Raw genomic sequence first — 12,559 nt, 5'->3', positions numbered from 1 at the left:
AGCCAAAAAGTAGCAGTATAGAAGATATTTATTATTTATAAATAATTATTTACATTAGAAAGCTTTAAATCTATAATTATAACGAGTACCATTTTGAATCACTGTGACCACACTTTTAGAAATAGTTACAAGCCGAAATGTTCCAGGCCCACACAGTATATGCGTTCCACTAAATATTAAAACATTTCCCAAAACTACCCTCATAGTTTTACTTTACCCTGTCTATTTGACAATGTAAATATTAGTCATCCAATTTATCTTAGTTACTGAAGAATTCGCCGCACGTACATACCTTATTTAAATTTCTACGAACCGCTAAATAATTTATACTGCGATAAAAAATCAACTCATGAACTATGACGTCACCAGTGACGTTCATTTGCGGTTGCGTTAACTTTCATTTCTAGTAGTCTAGTGGAACGCAGCCAATAACTACATGTACACTAACATTTCAATCCATAATTATTATAAACATACATTCTTAAATCGATTTAATATTTTTAATATTCGTTGTACAATAAATATTGTTCAATTTCTGTTGTGACAATCGAGTCGAGATGTGTGATAGAAGTTTTAATATTACACAAAAGTACTCGTTTATATTTACGAATAACATGTTACAGGGTGCGTTTATAGAACTCGCGAATTTCAAAAATAAAAACATAATGTAATTTTTTTTTTTAAATCTCGGACGAGTACCAAATAACGTGTCAGTTATCCTCTAAACTATTAGAGGATAAAATTAAAACACATCGACAAAATAAAAAGTAATTGATGAAAATATCAACGTTATCAGTTATCGCTGTTGTAAAATTGCAAGTCTCTAAACGCCCCCAACACATGCATTATACCTAATATGTAAGCAAAATGGAAATCACGATGCAAGTCTTTTTGATTGGTTCAAATTGAATAATGGTCCATTGCCGGTGTGAACGCATAACGTCCTATGCCGTCGAAATTGAACACATTCTCCTTGTGTTTATAGAGCAATGACCATTTAACAGGGAGTAAATAACAATTACATAGTAAGAGTGCATACATACTATCTTTGACATGGCTTTGGAAAGTTTGGAAACTATAATTATTAATGTAAAATATTCGTTTTCGGCATGCCTAAAGGGGCCCTATAATCATTGAAACACATTTTAAGGGGCCCCGTAAAATGAGTCTGCTGTCTGAGTAGTAATTATATAGTCTATATGTGTGCATCCATATTAATTGATAACAATTAATATTCAGTACAGTAATATGGCAAAGGTGCTATTTTCTTAAATTGTTTGTATAAATCGATTAACATTCTTAACATAACTCCCACGATAGCACTATCATTCCCCATGTCATTAGCTGGCTATAATCATTTTCAAGGCTAACAAAATGTTAATTACATAATTTTTCAACATTGTGTGAACTTCGAATGTATTCCTCATGTTATATACGGTTACCATACAGCTGCGGAAACGCTATTACATTTTTTGAAGCAATCTTGACTTAACAGACATTTAGAAAACCATGTATTTTGTTTTTTACATAATATCTAGTCCTGCTGCTAATGACATCGAATATCTCTATATAACTTTTGCATTACTATAGTATATTTTAGTGTTAAAATTTGTTTCTCGTGTTTTATATGAAGTAATAATGATACAATAATTTACTTTGTAATACCCAGTTTGTTTTATTGTTCTATAAACTATCAACACACTGCAACTTTAACCACAAGGTTATTGTCTAACTTCTGTTTTTATATCACTTTCGAACTATCTTCGTAATATCATATTCATATAATCGCCCTAATACATTTATTTGTGGGTTTGAAAATTTTCCTCAACATTTCAAATGGGGGCCCCAAATGTTTCTCGGGGCCCTTAAAAATATTATCTTACTTTCAATGTAGCGATCTGAACTTCTTATTTACATACTTCAAACTATGAACCTCTAGTCCTTATAATAATCCATGTAACAGTTGTAACACCCGCATTTTCTCATGGGCAACCTTAATCTTTTTGTAGTTACAATGTGTTTATTTTTATTATAACTTTCGACCTTATTGGCACTGCACTCAAACGCGCCACATCGGCTCAGTCCGTATCGGATTGTCACGTAGTTGTTCACAAGTTGTACTGATAGAAGAAGCTACTGATTGGTAATAAATTTCAAGTGGAAGCACATTGGCACATCACCATCTTATATATAAAATTCTAGTTACCGTACTCCTCTGAAACTTTACCGATTTTCACCAAATTTTATATGCATATTCAGTAGGTCTGAGAATCGGCTACCTGTTTTGCATATCCCTAAGTGATAAAGGTTGTTCACCGTTAACATTTTTTTTATATGGCAACGTTTGCCGGGTCAGCTAGTTATTATTAAGTGTCGGGGTGGGCAACCCCGCTAGTCCTGTTAGGTGCGGTTGACGGAGGAGAGCACGTTGGCCTTGGCGCGGTCGGTGGCGGCGGCGGCGGCCTCGCGCATCTCCTTCAGCGTGTGCTGCACGGGCGCCAGGTGCGGCGGCGACTGCCGGGGGAACATGGCGTGGAGCACGTGGTTGAAGCCGTTCACCTGGAAGAATTTAGTCAGTGTGAAGAGGACTAAGAACTCTGTGATATTTAATCCACGCCAAAATGTTAGTCCGCTCTGAAGTTGTTGCGAACAGGTGTAGTCATACTATTTACTATGCGATTCATTTCTACATTCAGAACGGACTAGCAGTTTTACGCGGACTATATATCTTGTACAGCTGTTTAGTGACGACCGCCAATTAAAATAATATAAGCCAAATTTTGCCTACAACAGTACGGATTTTGAAACTCAAACTTCGGCCAAAAAAGTTTCCTATTTGATTTGTTTTTTCGTCTATTCTAAGGGGACGATGAGACCAAAAAAGCAGTAATAAATTTATTAACAAAAAATTAAAGTAGTATCCACTATCCAGCTTCCCACACCACTCAATTTACAAAAAGTCCGTTTAATATAAAAAAAAACGTCTTTACAAAGACAATTAATTTATTGTCCAAAACTAGGTCGTTTAAATGAATGAAGCATAACCTACACCAGTCAATAATAAATATGGCCTTCGTCGAACAATAGATCAATAAAAATACAGTCTACTACAATAGGGTTGCCAACCATACTACAAAAAACATACATAATTGTATAGATCTCTATATTAATCTTAATCTTTGTGTCACATGAAATAAAATTAAGATAAGATTGTGTTCTGTAAACTACCAATGCATGCTAAAATTGTTGCAGTTTCAAGAATAAATATTAAAACCAAATCCACTTTATCACTCAGCTCACTTAGTCGAATATGAATTATTCACCTTAAAAATAACTATTTTCTCATATAGAAAAAACATTCTCATATAGAATGTACATTTTGAGTTTTTTTACTCATGTCCTGAAGTTTATTTTTTACATATTATTATAAATATTACTCCTGCAAAATACTATTATATATATATTTATATTTTCATAACTACTTATCATTATGTATTTACTAAATATTCGTGAATGAGATTAAAAGACCTATTTTATTATTTACACCTAATGTAGTTGATAACCCTAGATAAAAGTCAACTCAATTGAGGTTATTGGTACTGTGTACTTTGTATTCAAGTGACTATTAATTGAGATGTACTTACAATAATATTGTTGTAGTGACTATAATATCATGAAATTTATACAAACAATCGTATGATTATGTCATCTTATTTATATAAGTATCAAATGAATAGCATGTCTTATTCCAAAGTTCACAGACCCATCAGTATGAAAAAATTATGAGGAGTCAATTTCATCAATTATACGCATGGTTAAAATAAAAAACACTTATACGAGACATTATAACTCGTCTCAGGGGATCGCAGCAGTCTTATAGCAGCAGTGACCAATTTACCATCGAATGCACTACCACCCAATTGATGCGTAGTGCGGCATGACATCATTCGCTCTGATTTGAGTTTCAGACAACATGGCCGACTGCCCTATTTTACACGTTTAATTTGTTGCAAATATAATTATTCATATTTTCACATTTAAACTATGTCCTTTTATTCTTCAATCCACTATTTGTCGTTTTATAATACTGTCATGATGCCCAATAACTCATAAGCTATAAATGCCACCAACACTCACCATTTGAGAAGCATTCTTCCTAAAGCGGTCGACTCCAAACGCGCGGATGGCCCGCGAGAACCCGAACACCTGGGAGTCGATCCAGGCGGAGCGCCGCGCCACCGTCTGGCCGGGGCCTGATGACCGGTACTCCACTCGCTCTACCACACTCTGATTAACACAAAAAAATAATTAGCTCTTCCTAGATAATGGCTGCAGACCTTAATAGTGGTGGTATCCTTTGTGGTTGGAAGCTGAAACCACAACCGCTACACCTATTTCGGCCTAATAACAGTTAAGTGCTGCTGTCTTCTGGTTTGAAGGGTGTGGTAAGGGAGACACAATTCTTCGAGGCATTCCACCTTATTCCTTAGTTGTAGCGGCGCATCTGTGGCCGACCTCAGGTAGGTAAAACCTTTCCAATACATGGCACGAAAAAGGTGAATAGAGCCACAAAGTTCTCTTTACATATATACAAATATAAGAGAAGACTACAAACATTCTATTTCAGAAGAAAATCGTAATATATACCTCATGTTTCATTACTTGCAAAGATGTTTAATTATCAAAACACTTACCATAACTTTTGTGTAGCCCAAATTCCTGGTATATGTGACCAGGACCTTCTGGTTTGGATCAACAATGCTCTCCTCGATTATCTTTACTGACTTTGCATTGAAAAACCTTTGGACCAAACATAATCACACATTACCAATACTACTTGATCATGAGACAAATAACATATGCTCAAATTTAATGATGCCTTCAAATGTTGTATGAGTATGAAGATTTATAACGTCTGTACTCTGGTGTGGTCAGTTAATGGAAGGTTGTGTTCGACTTATACACTATTTTATTTTGTTATGCAACATATATCGGTTTTTTTTAATATAGTGAAAATGGCGCCGCAAGTATGCCTCGCCCTCATCTAACATCTCTTCTATGTAACAACTATGCTTTCAATACTTTAAAATGAGGTATCATAAGCATACAACATCATCAATAAACAATTCAGGGTAAAGTAGCTACCTACTTGAAAAATCTTTATTTACCTGATAAAGTACATGACGTATAAACATAATATGAGTCTAGATAAAAACAAACTACCTAATTTAGGGTGATTTATCAATGATATAAGTGACATTGATAAGATGTAAGTGTACATTTGCTAAGAACAGTAAACAAGCCTTGAAATATGCAGGCCCATGTTTTTGTTTACATAAGTTATTCATGGAGTTACATAAAATAACCTTGTGGCATTTGACCTCACTATACCAAATCACTATTGAGGTATTATAAATTCCTGATGTTGATATGTTTAACATGTGTGTCAAAATACCCACTGATATTGATGCTTATTTATTTATTTGTATTCTTTCTATACCTAGAAGATGGTACAAAGGCAGACTTAATGCTGTGAGCATTCTCTACCAAGCAGATATCAGTGATTCTTATTTTTTTCCTGACTCTCCAACAGTGTTAGAATATTTATAAAGCATCATACAAATATCGGTATACATCATCAACATGACTTACAGTTTACAAGCATATATTCCAATTTAATGCGAAGGAATTTTATGCAAATACAATCAAAGGGCAAAGTCCAATTTTGCAATACAATAGCTTAAAACTGAGTATTACAAATATGTGACCTTGTACTAGACACATATGAATATTTGTAAGACATATCTATAAAATATCATGATTATATATTAGGTATAACTCTCATAAAGTTTGAAAATTGAAAACATACATTTGAAAATAATAATTTTAAATAGATCTGAGTTTAGTTAATATATTTTTTTAGCAAAAATTGATAGCAATTTTATGCTAATGAATAAATGTAGCCCTTAAGGATGTCAATCTTGCAAATGAGGGCACAATAATGTACTTGCAAAACAATGAAGCAATTAAAATGAGATTTAGGTTAATACAAGGCAAGACTAAAGATCATTTTATATATACATTGAATGTCACTATCAGTTATAAGTACTTATTCTTATATTATTTTTAAGCAGAAACTTTTTAAATACAAATCTTAATATTTTTTACTTTCATTATATAATAATAATTCCTATATGATTTTAGACTAAAATTATTGCGGAATTGAGACATTTTACTATATAATGGGTACTCACGATATGCATTTTTTATTGCCGATATTTATATATTTCTTGATATATAATTCTTATGTCATATTAACATTTTTCTAATAGGGGTGAACATAGAAGGTGCCCTTTATGTAAAAAATCTCTGATGAAATAATCTGACATAGATAATCAGACAGTACTTTTAAATCTAACAACGAGGCAGACAAGCTACCTGATGGAAGGCAGTCATCATTGCCTATGGACATGTGCAACACCTGAGGAGTTGCTAATGCATCATGTTGTTGGCTACAAATAAGAGCCCTTTTTGCATCTTTCTTGAAGATTTGTTAATATAATCTTACCTTTCGCCCCATTTGGGGACTCTGTTGGTCTTCGTAAGTACTCGTTTGGTGTACAAACAGCCATCCTTCACTTGTCTGCATAAAGTGTCCTCGGATAGAACATGATTACTGGGGAAGAATATTTTTATATGTAATACAATGAAGCTATCACTGTTCAGTATTATGGCCTTGTAACAAGTTGTTTTAAAATAAAAAAGAAGTCAGATGCTTGAAGTACAAGGTCATGCTTGATATTCATTTAGTGTCTATAAAGTAGTTTTGGCTTAAGCAACAAATTCAATTGAATTAGCTTATCATAACTTTTAAAAGACTAAATTAAATTAGTCCACAAAACTTTACTTTATAATAACACTAAAACTAAATATTTTTATAAAATTCGATATTTAGGTACCTTTGTGGATTAGGGTATCTCTTCCAATATCCGCACGCAACTTGATCCCAGCTGAAGTTGAAAATCGTGGTGTTCTCAAAGTACCTCGCCATTTTTTCACTTTTTTTCTTTGTTTTGAAATTGGAATGCTTGTAAACAATGCGCCGACGGCCTTAGCACGCCATGCTCGGTGACCGCACGTACAAACCTGTTCACGGAAATATTCAACTATCACTAATAGGTAGTTCGAACTTGTAAATATATCCGTATAGCTAATACCTAGTGTCAGATTACATAAACCGATTCGAAATTTAGGTCACACGAAGTATCCCATTAGGTAATTCGAAACGGCGCACAAACTACCATTGTGAGCGGAGTCACGTCTGCACTGACTGCGGCCCGATGTAAAATGGTAAACAAAAACAAAAGGACATGACTGCATAATTGAAGGACAAATCGAATCAATCGATGGAATTTCTTAAGTTACATTATTACGTGACACAGCCAATATTGGTTGGAAAATACAGATTTCGAGCCCAAATTTACGATCAGGGCTTCATTAACATCGCAAAACACTTAAATTCATGTTATTACCTCTTTGCCGGAGGAAATCAAGGGCCGTATTTTCGCGCTGTAACTTGGTTACAGGTGTTCGGGGCGGCCACCGACGCGCACTCACGAACTTATTTTGTATGATTGATACGTAATCCATCCAAGAAGCACATGTTATCATTCACATTTCAGGTGTTTTTGATAAAATTTGATAATTATTCACACAGATAATTCCATAGTCCACTCGGAAATTTGATAGCACCACAGATAATAAACACAACCATAGGATATAAAATGTGTCAAGTGTCAAATTAACGCAGAGACAATATGAACAATTAAAAAAAAATGTATGTCCGACAAACTTTTCTGTGCGCCGTATTATGAAATTTTAAATATGAAATACTTAGTTGTCGAGAATATATTAATTTTGTTATATTTACGAAACACATTTTATTCTTTAATTTTTAATTTATTTATAGTTTGTACTTAAATGAAGCTTTTCTTGAAAATAAAAACTTTAAAACACTTTTACAAAATTACTGCATATTGTCACCTTTAATTGTCACCAATCGAACGCTATATAATTTGTTAAAGAAAATAAAAATATTATCTTTGTTATAATTACATTTTTATTTTAAATAACTATGGATATTTACAAGGAATACCTTTATCATCTTCGAAAACTATCGTTCGGCGATGCATTTCTTAAAATTCACGGCGACGTTACACCTAAACTGAAGCATTACATTTATCTTTTGGACAAAGTGAAATTCGAGGATGGTGCGTATCATACCTATTACGGAGAAATTAAAAAGATAGTCAACAGTTTTATCAACTGTTGGACAAAGACGATGGATGAAGCTATCAAAGTAGCTGATAGGTACACCCACTTAATGACCAGAGACGAATTATTGGAAGTTATGGAGACTACAATAAGTCTGAATGTGAATAAGCAAATTGATTTCGGGCGGGAATTCCTTCCCGTTAAATCTGACTTAGAACAACAATTATACGAAGAAGTAGAGGAACAGTACAACGTGTTCATGCAACGTCTATATGAGTTAAGAAGCCAAATCGAAAGGCTCGACAAGCAAGATAAAGTAGATGCATTCGCCAAAGAACACTTCCCCGTATCGTTAAATAAGAAAAATGAAGTGTTTCTGTTCACTCATACCTACATATCTACATTGCTGATCGATCACGTTAGTAAAAACGAAGAATCAAATCTTTCTTTATATATTTTTCGATAAATACTTAATTTCTAAGGTGAATAAAAACTATAAATACATAAATCATACCGCAGACTGCAGATACCTATATATATTTCAAGGTTTCAAGAACCCTTTGTGGTTTGATTCCGGCGATACTATCTCCACATCTATGTATGCCTACAAGCTGCACTCGGTGTTAAGCGTAGCTGTTTTTCGGTTTCCGAAGCGTTCTAAGTCTTCAGGAATAATAACGTGTTTATGGCCTACTTCAAATAAGAATCTGTAATTAATCTTATCTGAGATTAATTACAGATTCTCATGAGCGGCAGTATCCACTTCTATTATGTCGACTTCATACACTTTGCTACTTCTATATTATAAAATTTATCTGCAGTTGCAAATTAAGAGGTTCCCTGCCAGGATTAAACTTAGTGCAGCGGCTTACGTAAGGCTGGTCGGACAAATGGAATTATTAAAGAATAGTTACAGCAATGCCAAAAACAATCTCAGAAAATAAGTAAACAAAAATAAAAATTAAAGAGTGCACTATAAAAAGTCTTGCTCCTTTCTTACGGTTCTATTACCAATAAATTTCCTTACAAAGGTGGACCGAATCCGAGTAAGCCTAGAAGAAATAGTACTCCGTATTCGTAACAATCTGAAGGCTCTGCAAGAAAAATGCACATCAAGTGTCAACAGCCTGCTAAACCAACTCTACGACAAAAACAAGGAACATCTCACTATTTTCCGCCAAGAAACCCGCTCATCATTGGAGATCGCTGAAGTGAGAATTATTATGTATCATTTTTGGGCAGTGACCGATATAAGATCTTAGACAAATCGTCAGGATTTTTTAACCTTTTCGATGGCACTTCATCAAAACAATCCAATACATAGGTAGATATATCACGGGTATGGCTGTAATCTTATTTTATATCCCCGTACAAGAACATATTTCTTTGCTGTAGGGAGGCCTACAGCTTTCTGTGTAAATATACACAGTACATTATTTATTCTCAAAAGATATTCCAATAGGTTGAACGCAGTATGGAGTTAATTAAGGACAAGATAGAAGATTCCAAACATGTGCCCATGTCGCGCTTGATAGATGAACATAAGTATTGGCAGGACCGCATCGTCGAATTCAACCACATTTCACTCGCGCTGAAGAAGCTAAATGAAGCAGAAAGAAAAATATTGGCACAGGGAAAATTAATGAATAAATTGGTGTAAGAGCTAAGGTTTGCTTACCACTTTGGGACCTATATATAACCCGCCACTACTATTAATTATCACAACGCTTACTTGCTTCGTTTTCAAAAATGGTTTAATAATTGGTGTGTTAATCTGAAAAATGCGATTGCCCAATTCATAATTAATTTCCTATGAAGCAGTACCTCGATTGGTGTCAAATGGTGGCCTAGAATTCGTTATAGCATTGTTCGCGCCGCATATATTGTAGTATTTATTTTTACAAACATGGAAGATTTATCTAAGTTTGCGGCATATACATATTTGTTGTTATTTTTTAATATTTTATATTGTAAAGGTGTCCAGTGGTTCCAGAACCAGTAAACACGTGTTGGGAAGAATCAGCGGAGGCATTACAGGCTAATCTACGGACTATCGAAGATATGAGAACCAAAGCAGCCAAAGCTTTGATAACTTTCTTCAGTGTGAGAGGTGCGAACTTATTTGTAACCTATCGTATTTAATTAATATTAATTTTAATTAAATATGTAATCTATCGAAAACAATTATTTAATAGAATGTTGTAATATAAATGCAGGGCCAGACCGTGTCATTTACGCGGATAACGTCGGTCCGTACTTCGTCGACGACTACGGCCATCAAGTGTACTTCTTCGATTATGGGCTCAAAGTGTTCCATATCGACTGTGATGGTAACTTTGTTGAGGTACACTTACACTTGTAGAATAAAGAAATCATACTTTTGTTATGCTTACCTACAAAGATTTACAAAGGCAATGTTGCTATCTACCTTTGTTTACCAGTTCGTTTCTACACCAGGATAAAGAAGACGTGAAATACTACTACGACGTTATGGGCCGTTATACCATCGACTCTGATGGCTCCAAGCTGTACCAGATAGGCACCTGCACGAGCACGTACAAGCTTCAAGACGGTATCTTCGTGAAGCACACGAAGGATTGTGGACACACAGAGAGGACGGTGGCAGGGTGCCGGATGACGATCAAGGATCCTAATGATGTGTGCATCTTACCTCTTACGGAAAAAGTTGATTTGAGCGGTAGGTCATCGTTTATTATTTCCCAAACGTTGATCCCCTATTTGTCTATGGTATACATTTTAACATTGTTAGCTCTCGTCTTATCTACATCTAAAATTTTAAATTTCTAAATCCGCCGGCCTTAATTGTGCGTCTCGCACTTAGTAGGTACCTGCCCTGCTCGATTAACGTTACATTAAAATAACAACTTTTAATTCCTAAGGGATCCATCAGGGGCTCTGCATGTATTGGCGAACTCGATATGGAAGATTGACTCAATCAAACAAAAAAATCTTACTAAGTACAAACATACTATGAGCCATAGTTACACATTTACTTAACGACTTTTGATGGAATCTTTCGAATACATAGATACTGTTCTTCTTACCTGTACATTCCATAGTTTACATACTCCATGTTCGACGAGTTTCTCGGTCGATTGTTGGCGAATTGCCCGTTTTATGTTCCAGACAACCTAGACGCGGAAACGTCTGGCTACCTCTGGTCGAGTTTCGGCCACGTCCTGCCGCGCGCCCTCCGCGACGTGGCGATGGCGCGGCCCAAAAACCCCATACACTATCTCGCACATAAGCTGCTTCATCATAAGTATATATTCAGTTTGCATTTACATATTTCTTCAAACTTGAATCACGTATTGGTAGTAATGACTATTGTTTATAGGTACAATAAAACTACAGGTGAACTTCGAGCAATGAAGGTAGAAGCGGAGGAGTATCGCGCCAAAATTTTCCAGGATCGCAAAGATGTTAGTTATAATAAAATCGTTTTAACTATCTTTTTCAGACATATAAGAGCAGTGCTATCTTTTCGTTTTACGAGTGTATTGAAGCAAAATTATGTAGATATAAAATGTTTGTGTTAAATCAAGTAGATTAGATAGTAGTCCAAAGTAATTCAGAAAATATTCTTTGCGCTTTTTTATTTACTCACGTGCTACAATAACGTAACCCTAATTTAACCAATTTCGATGGACTCTTTCGCATATAAACATAAGGGGTACTCCTTACCCTTTATGCCGAGAATGCTAACTATGAGTATCTATCTTAGCCAAAACGTCAAGAAATATTGTACAAATCGAAACTAAAGCTAAAACTATAAATGAACCTTTAGAAAGAAATATCAGCGAGCAAAGCATGGAAAGCGAAGCAGATGAAGCGCCGTAAGCCGGAGGAGTCCGACGACGCGGCCGAGAGGTTCGTTTACGACGCCCACGTCGCCAATCAAGACTTTATTAGATCTTTGAACTTGTTCCACGAATAATGTTTCGAGTATTATTTCATTATACTGTTAGCATCACAAGTGCTTTTAATTTTTAATACATACCTATTCATAATTTGCTACTACTGAAGTCAAGTTGATCATCTGGCGTAAAGGCAAAGACCAACTATGCAGTATCAAAAATAGTATCACTAGTCTAAATATCAAAAAAGTCGTCAGCCGCTTATCCAGGGGGGCAAATATGAAACGGCGGATTGCATTTCGGTGAGGAGCGGCAGCAGCACCCTTGGCACCCTTTATAACTAGATGTTGAAAATTGAAATCCACTGAACATTAAATTAGGAGTATATCTGTAATTTCAAATTAAAT

The 12,559-nt window shown here is 35.0% G+C and overlaps 2 protein-coding genes across 3 annotated transcripts; one reads left to right on the top strand and one right to left on the bottom strand.

Annotated features, from left to right (window-relative positions):
* Positions 1-1,073: 1,073 nt before the first annotated feature.
* On the bottom strand, positions 1,074-7,774 carry prel (preli-like). Of its 2 annotated transcripts, none has more exons than XM_073074110.1 (6): positions 7,533-7,774; positions 6,960-7,146; positions 6,569-6,676; positions 4,695-4,800; positions 4,138-4,287; positions 1,074-2,559 (listed from the first exon to the last, which is right to left on the bottom strand). In XM_073074110.1, exons 2-6 carry the CDS (start codon positions 7,049-7,051, stop codon positions 2,401-2,403), a joined length of 615 nt encoding a protein of 204 aa, XP_072930211.1. In that variant the 5' UTR covers positions 7,052-7,146; positions 7,533-7,774; the 3' UTR covers positions 1,074-2,400. The 2 variants fall into 2 exon arrangements, with proteins under 2 accessions (XP_072930211.1, XP_072930212.1); XM_073074111.1 differs by lacking the exon at positions 7,533-7,774 and adding an exon at positions 7,218-7,357.
* A 270-nt stretch (positions 7,775-8,044) lies between these two features.
* On the top strand, positions 8,045-12,271 carry LOC140742985 (uncharacterized). Its single transcript, XM_073074108.1, has 9 exons — positions 8,045-8,692; positions 9,306-9,485; positions 9,737-9,930; positions 10,251-10,384; positions 10,491-10,618; positions 10,732-10,972; positions 11,422-11,557; positions 11,633-11,717; positions 12,083-12,271. The coding sequence occupies exons 1-9, from the start codon at positions 8,135-8,137 to the stop codon at positions 12,230-12,232; spliced, it is 1,806 nt and encodes a 601-aa protein (XP_072930209.1). The 5' UTR covers positions 8,045-8,134; the 3' UTR covers positions 12,233-12,271.
* The last annotated feature ends 288 nt before the right edge of the window (positions 12,272-12,559 follow it).

The sequence above is a fragment of the Epargyreus clarus genome, unplaced genomic scaffold, assembly GCF_041222505.1.
Source record: "Epargyreus clarus isolate Ecla_fem2 unplaced genomic scaffold, WU_Ecla_fem_2.2 ptg000006l, whole genome shotgun sequence".
Classification (NCBI taxonomy): Eukaryota; Metazoa; Arthropoda; class Insecta; order Lepidoptera; family Hesperiidae; genus Epargyreus; species Epargyreus clarus.
Note: the sequence above shows the minus strand (reverse complement) of the source record. Positions and strands in the feature narration are given on the sequence as shown.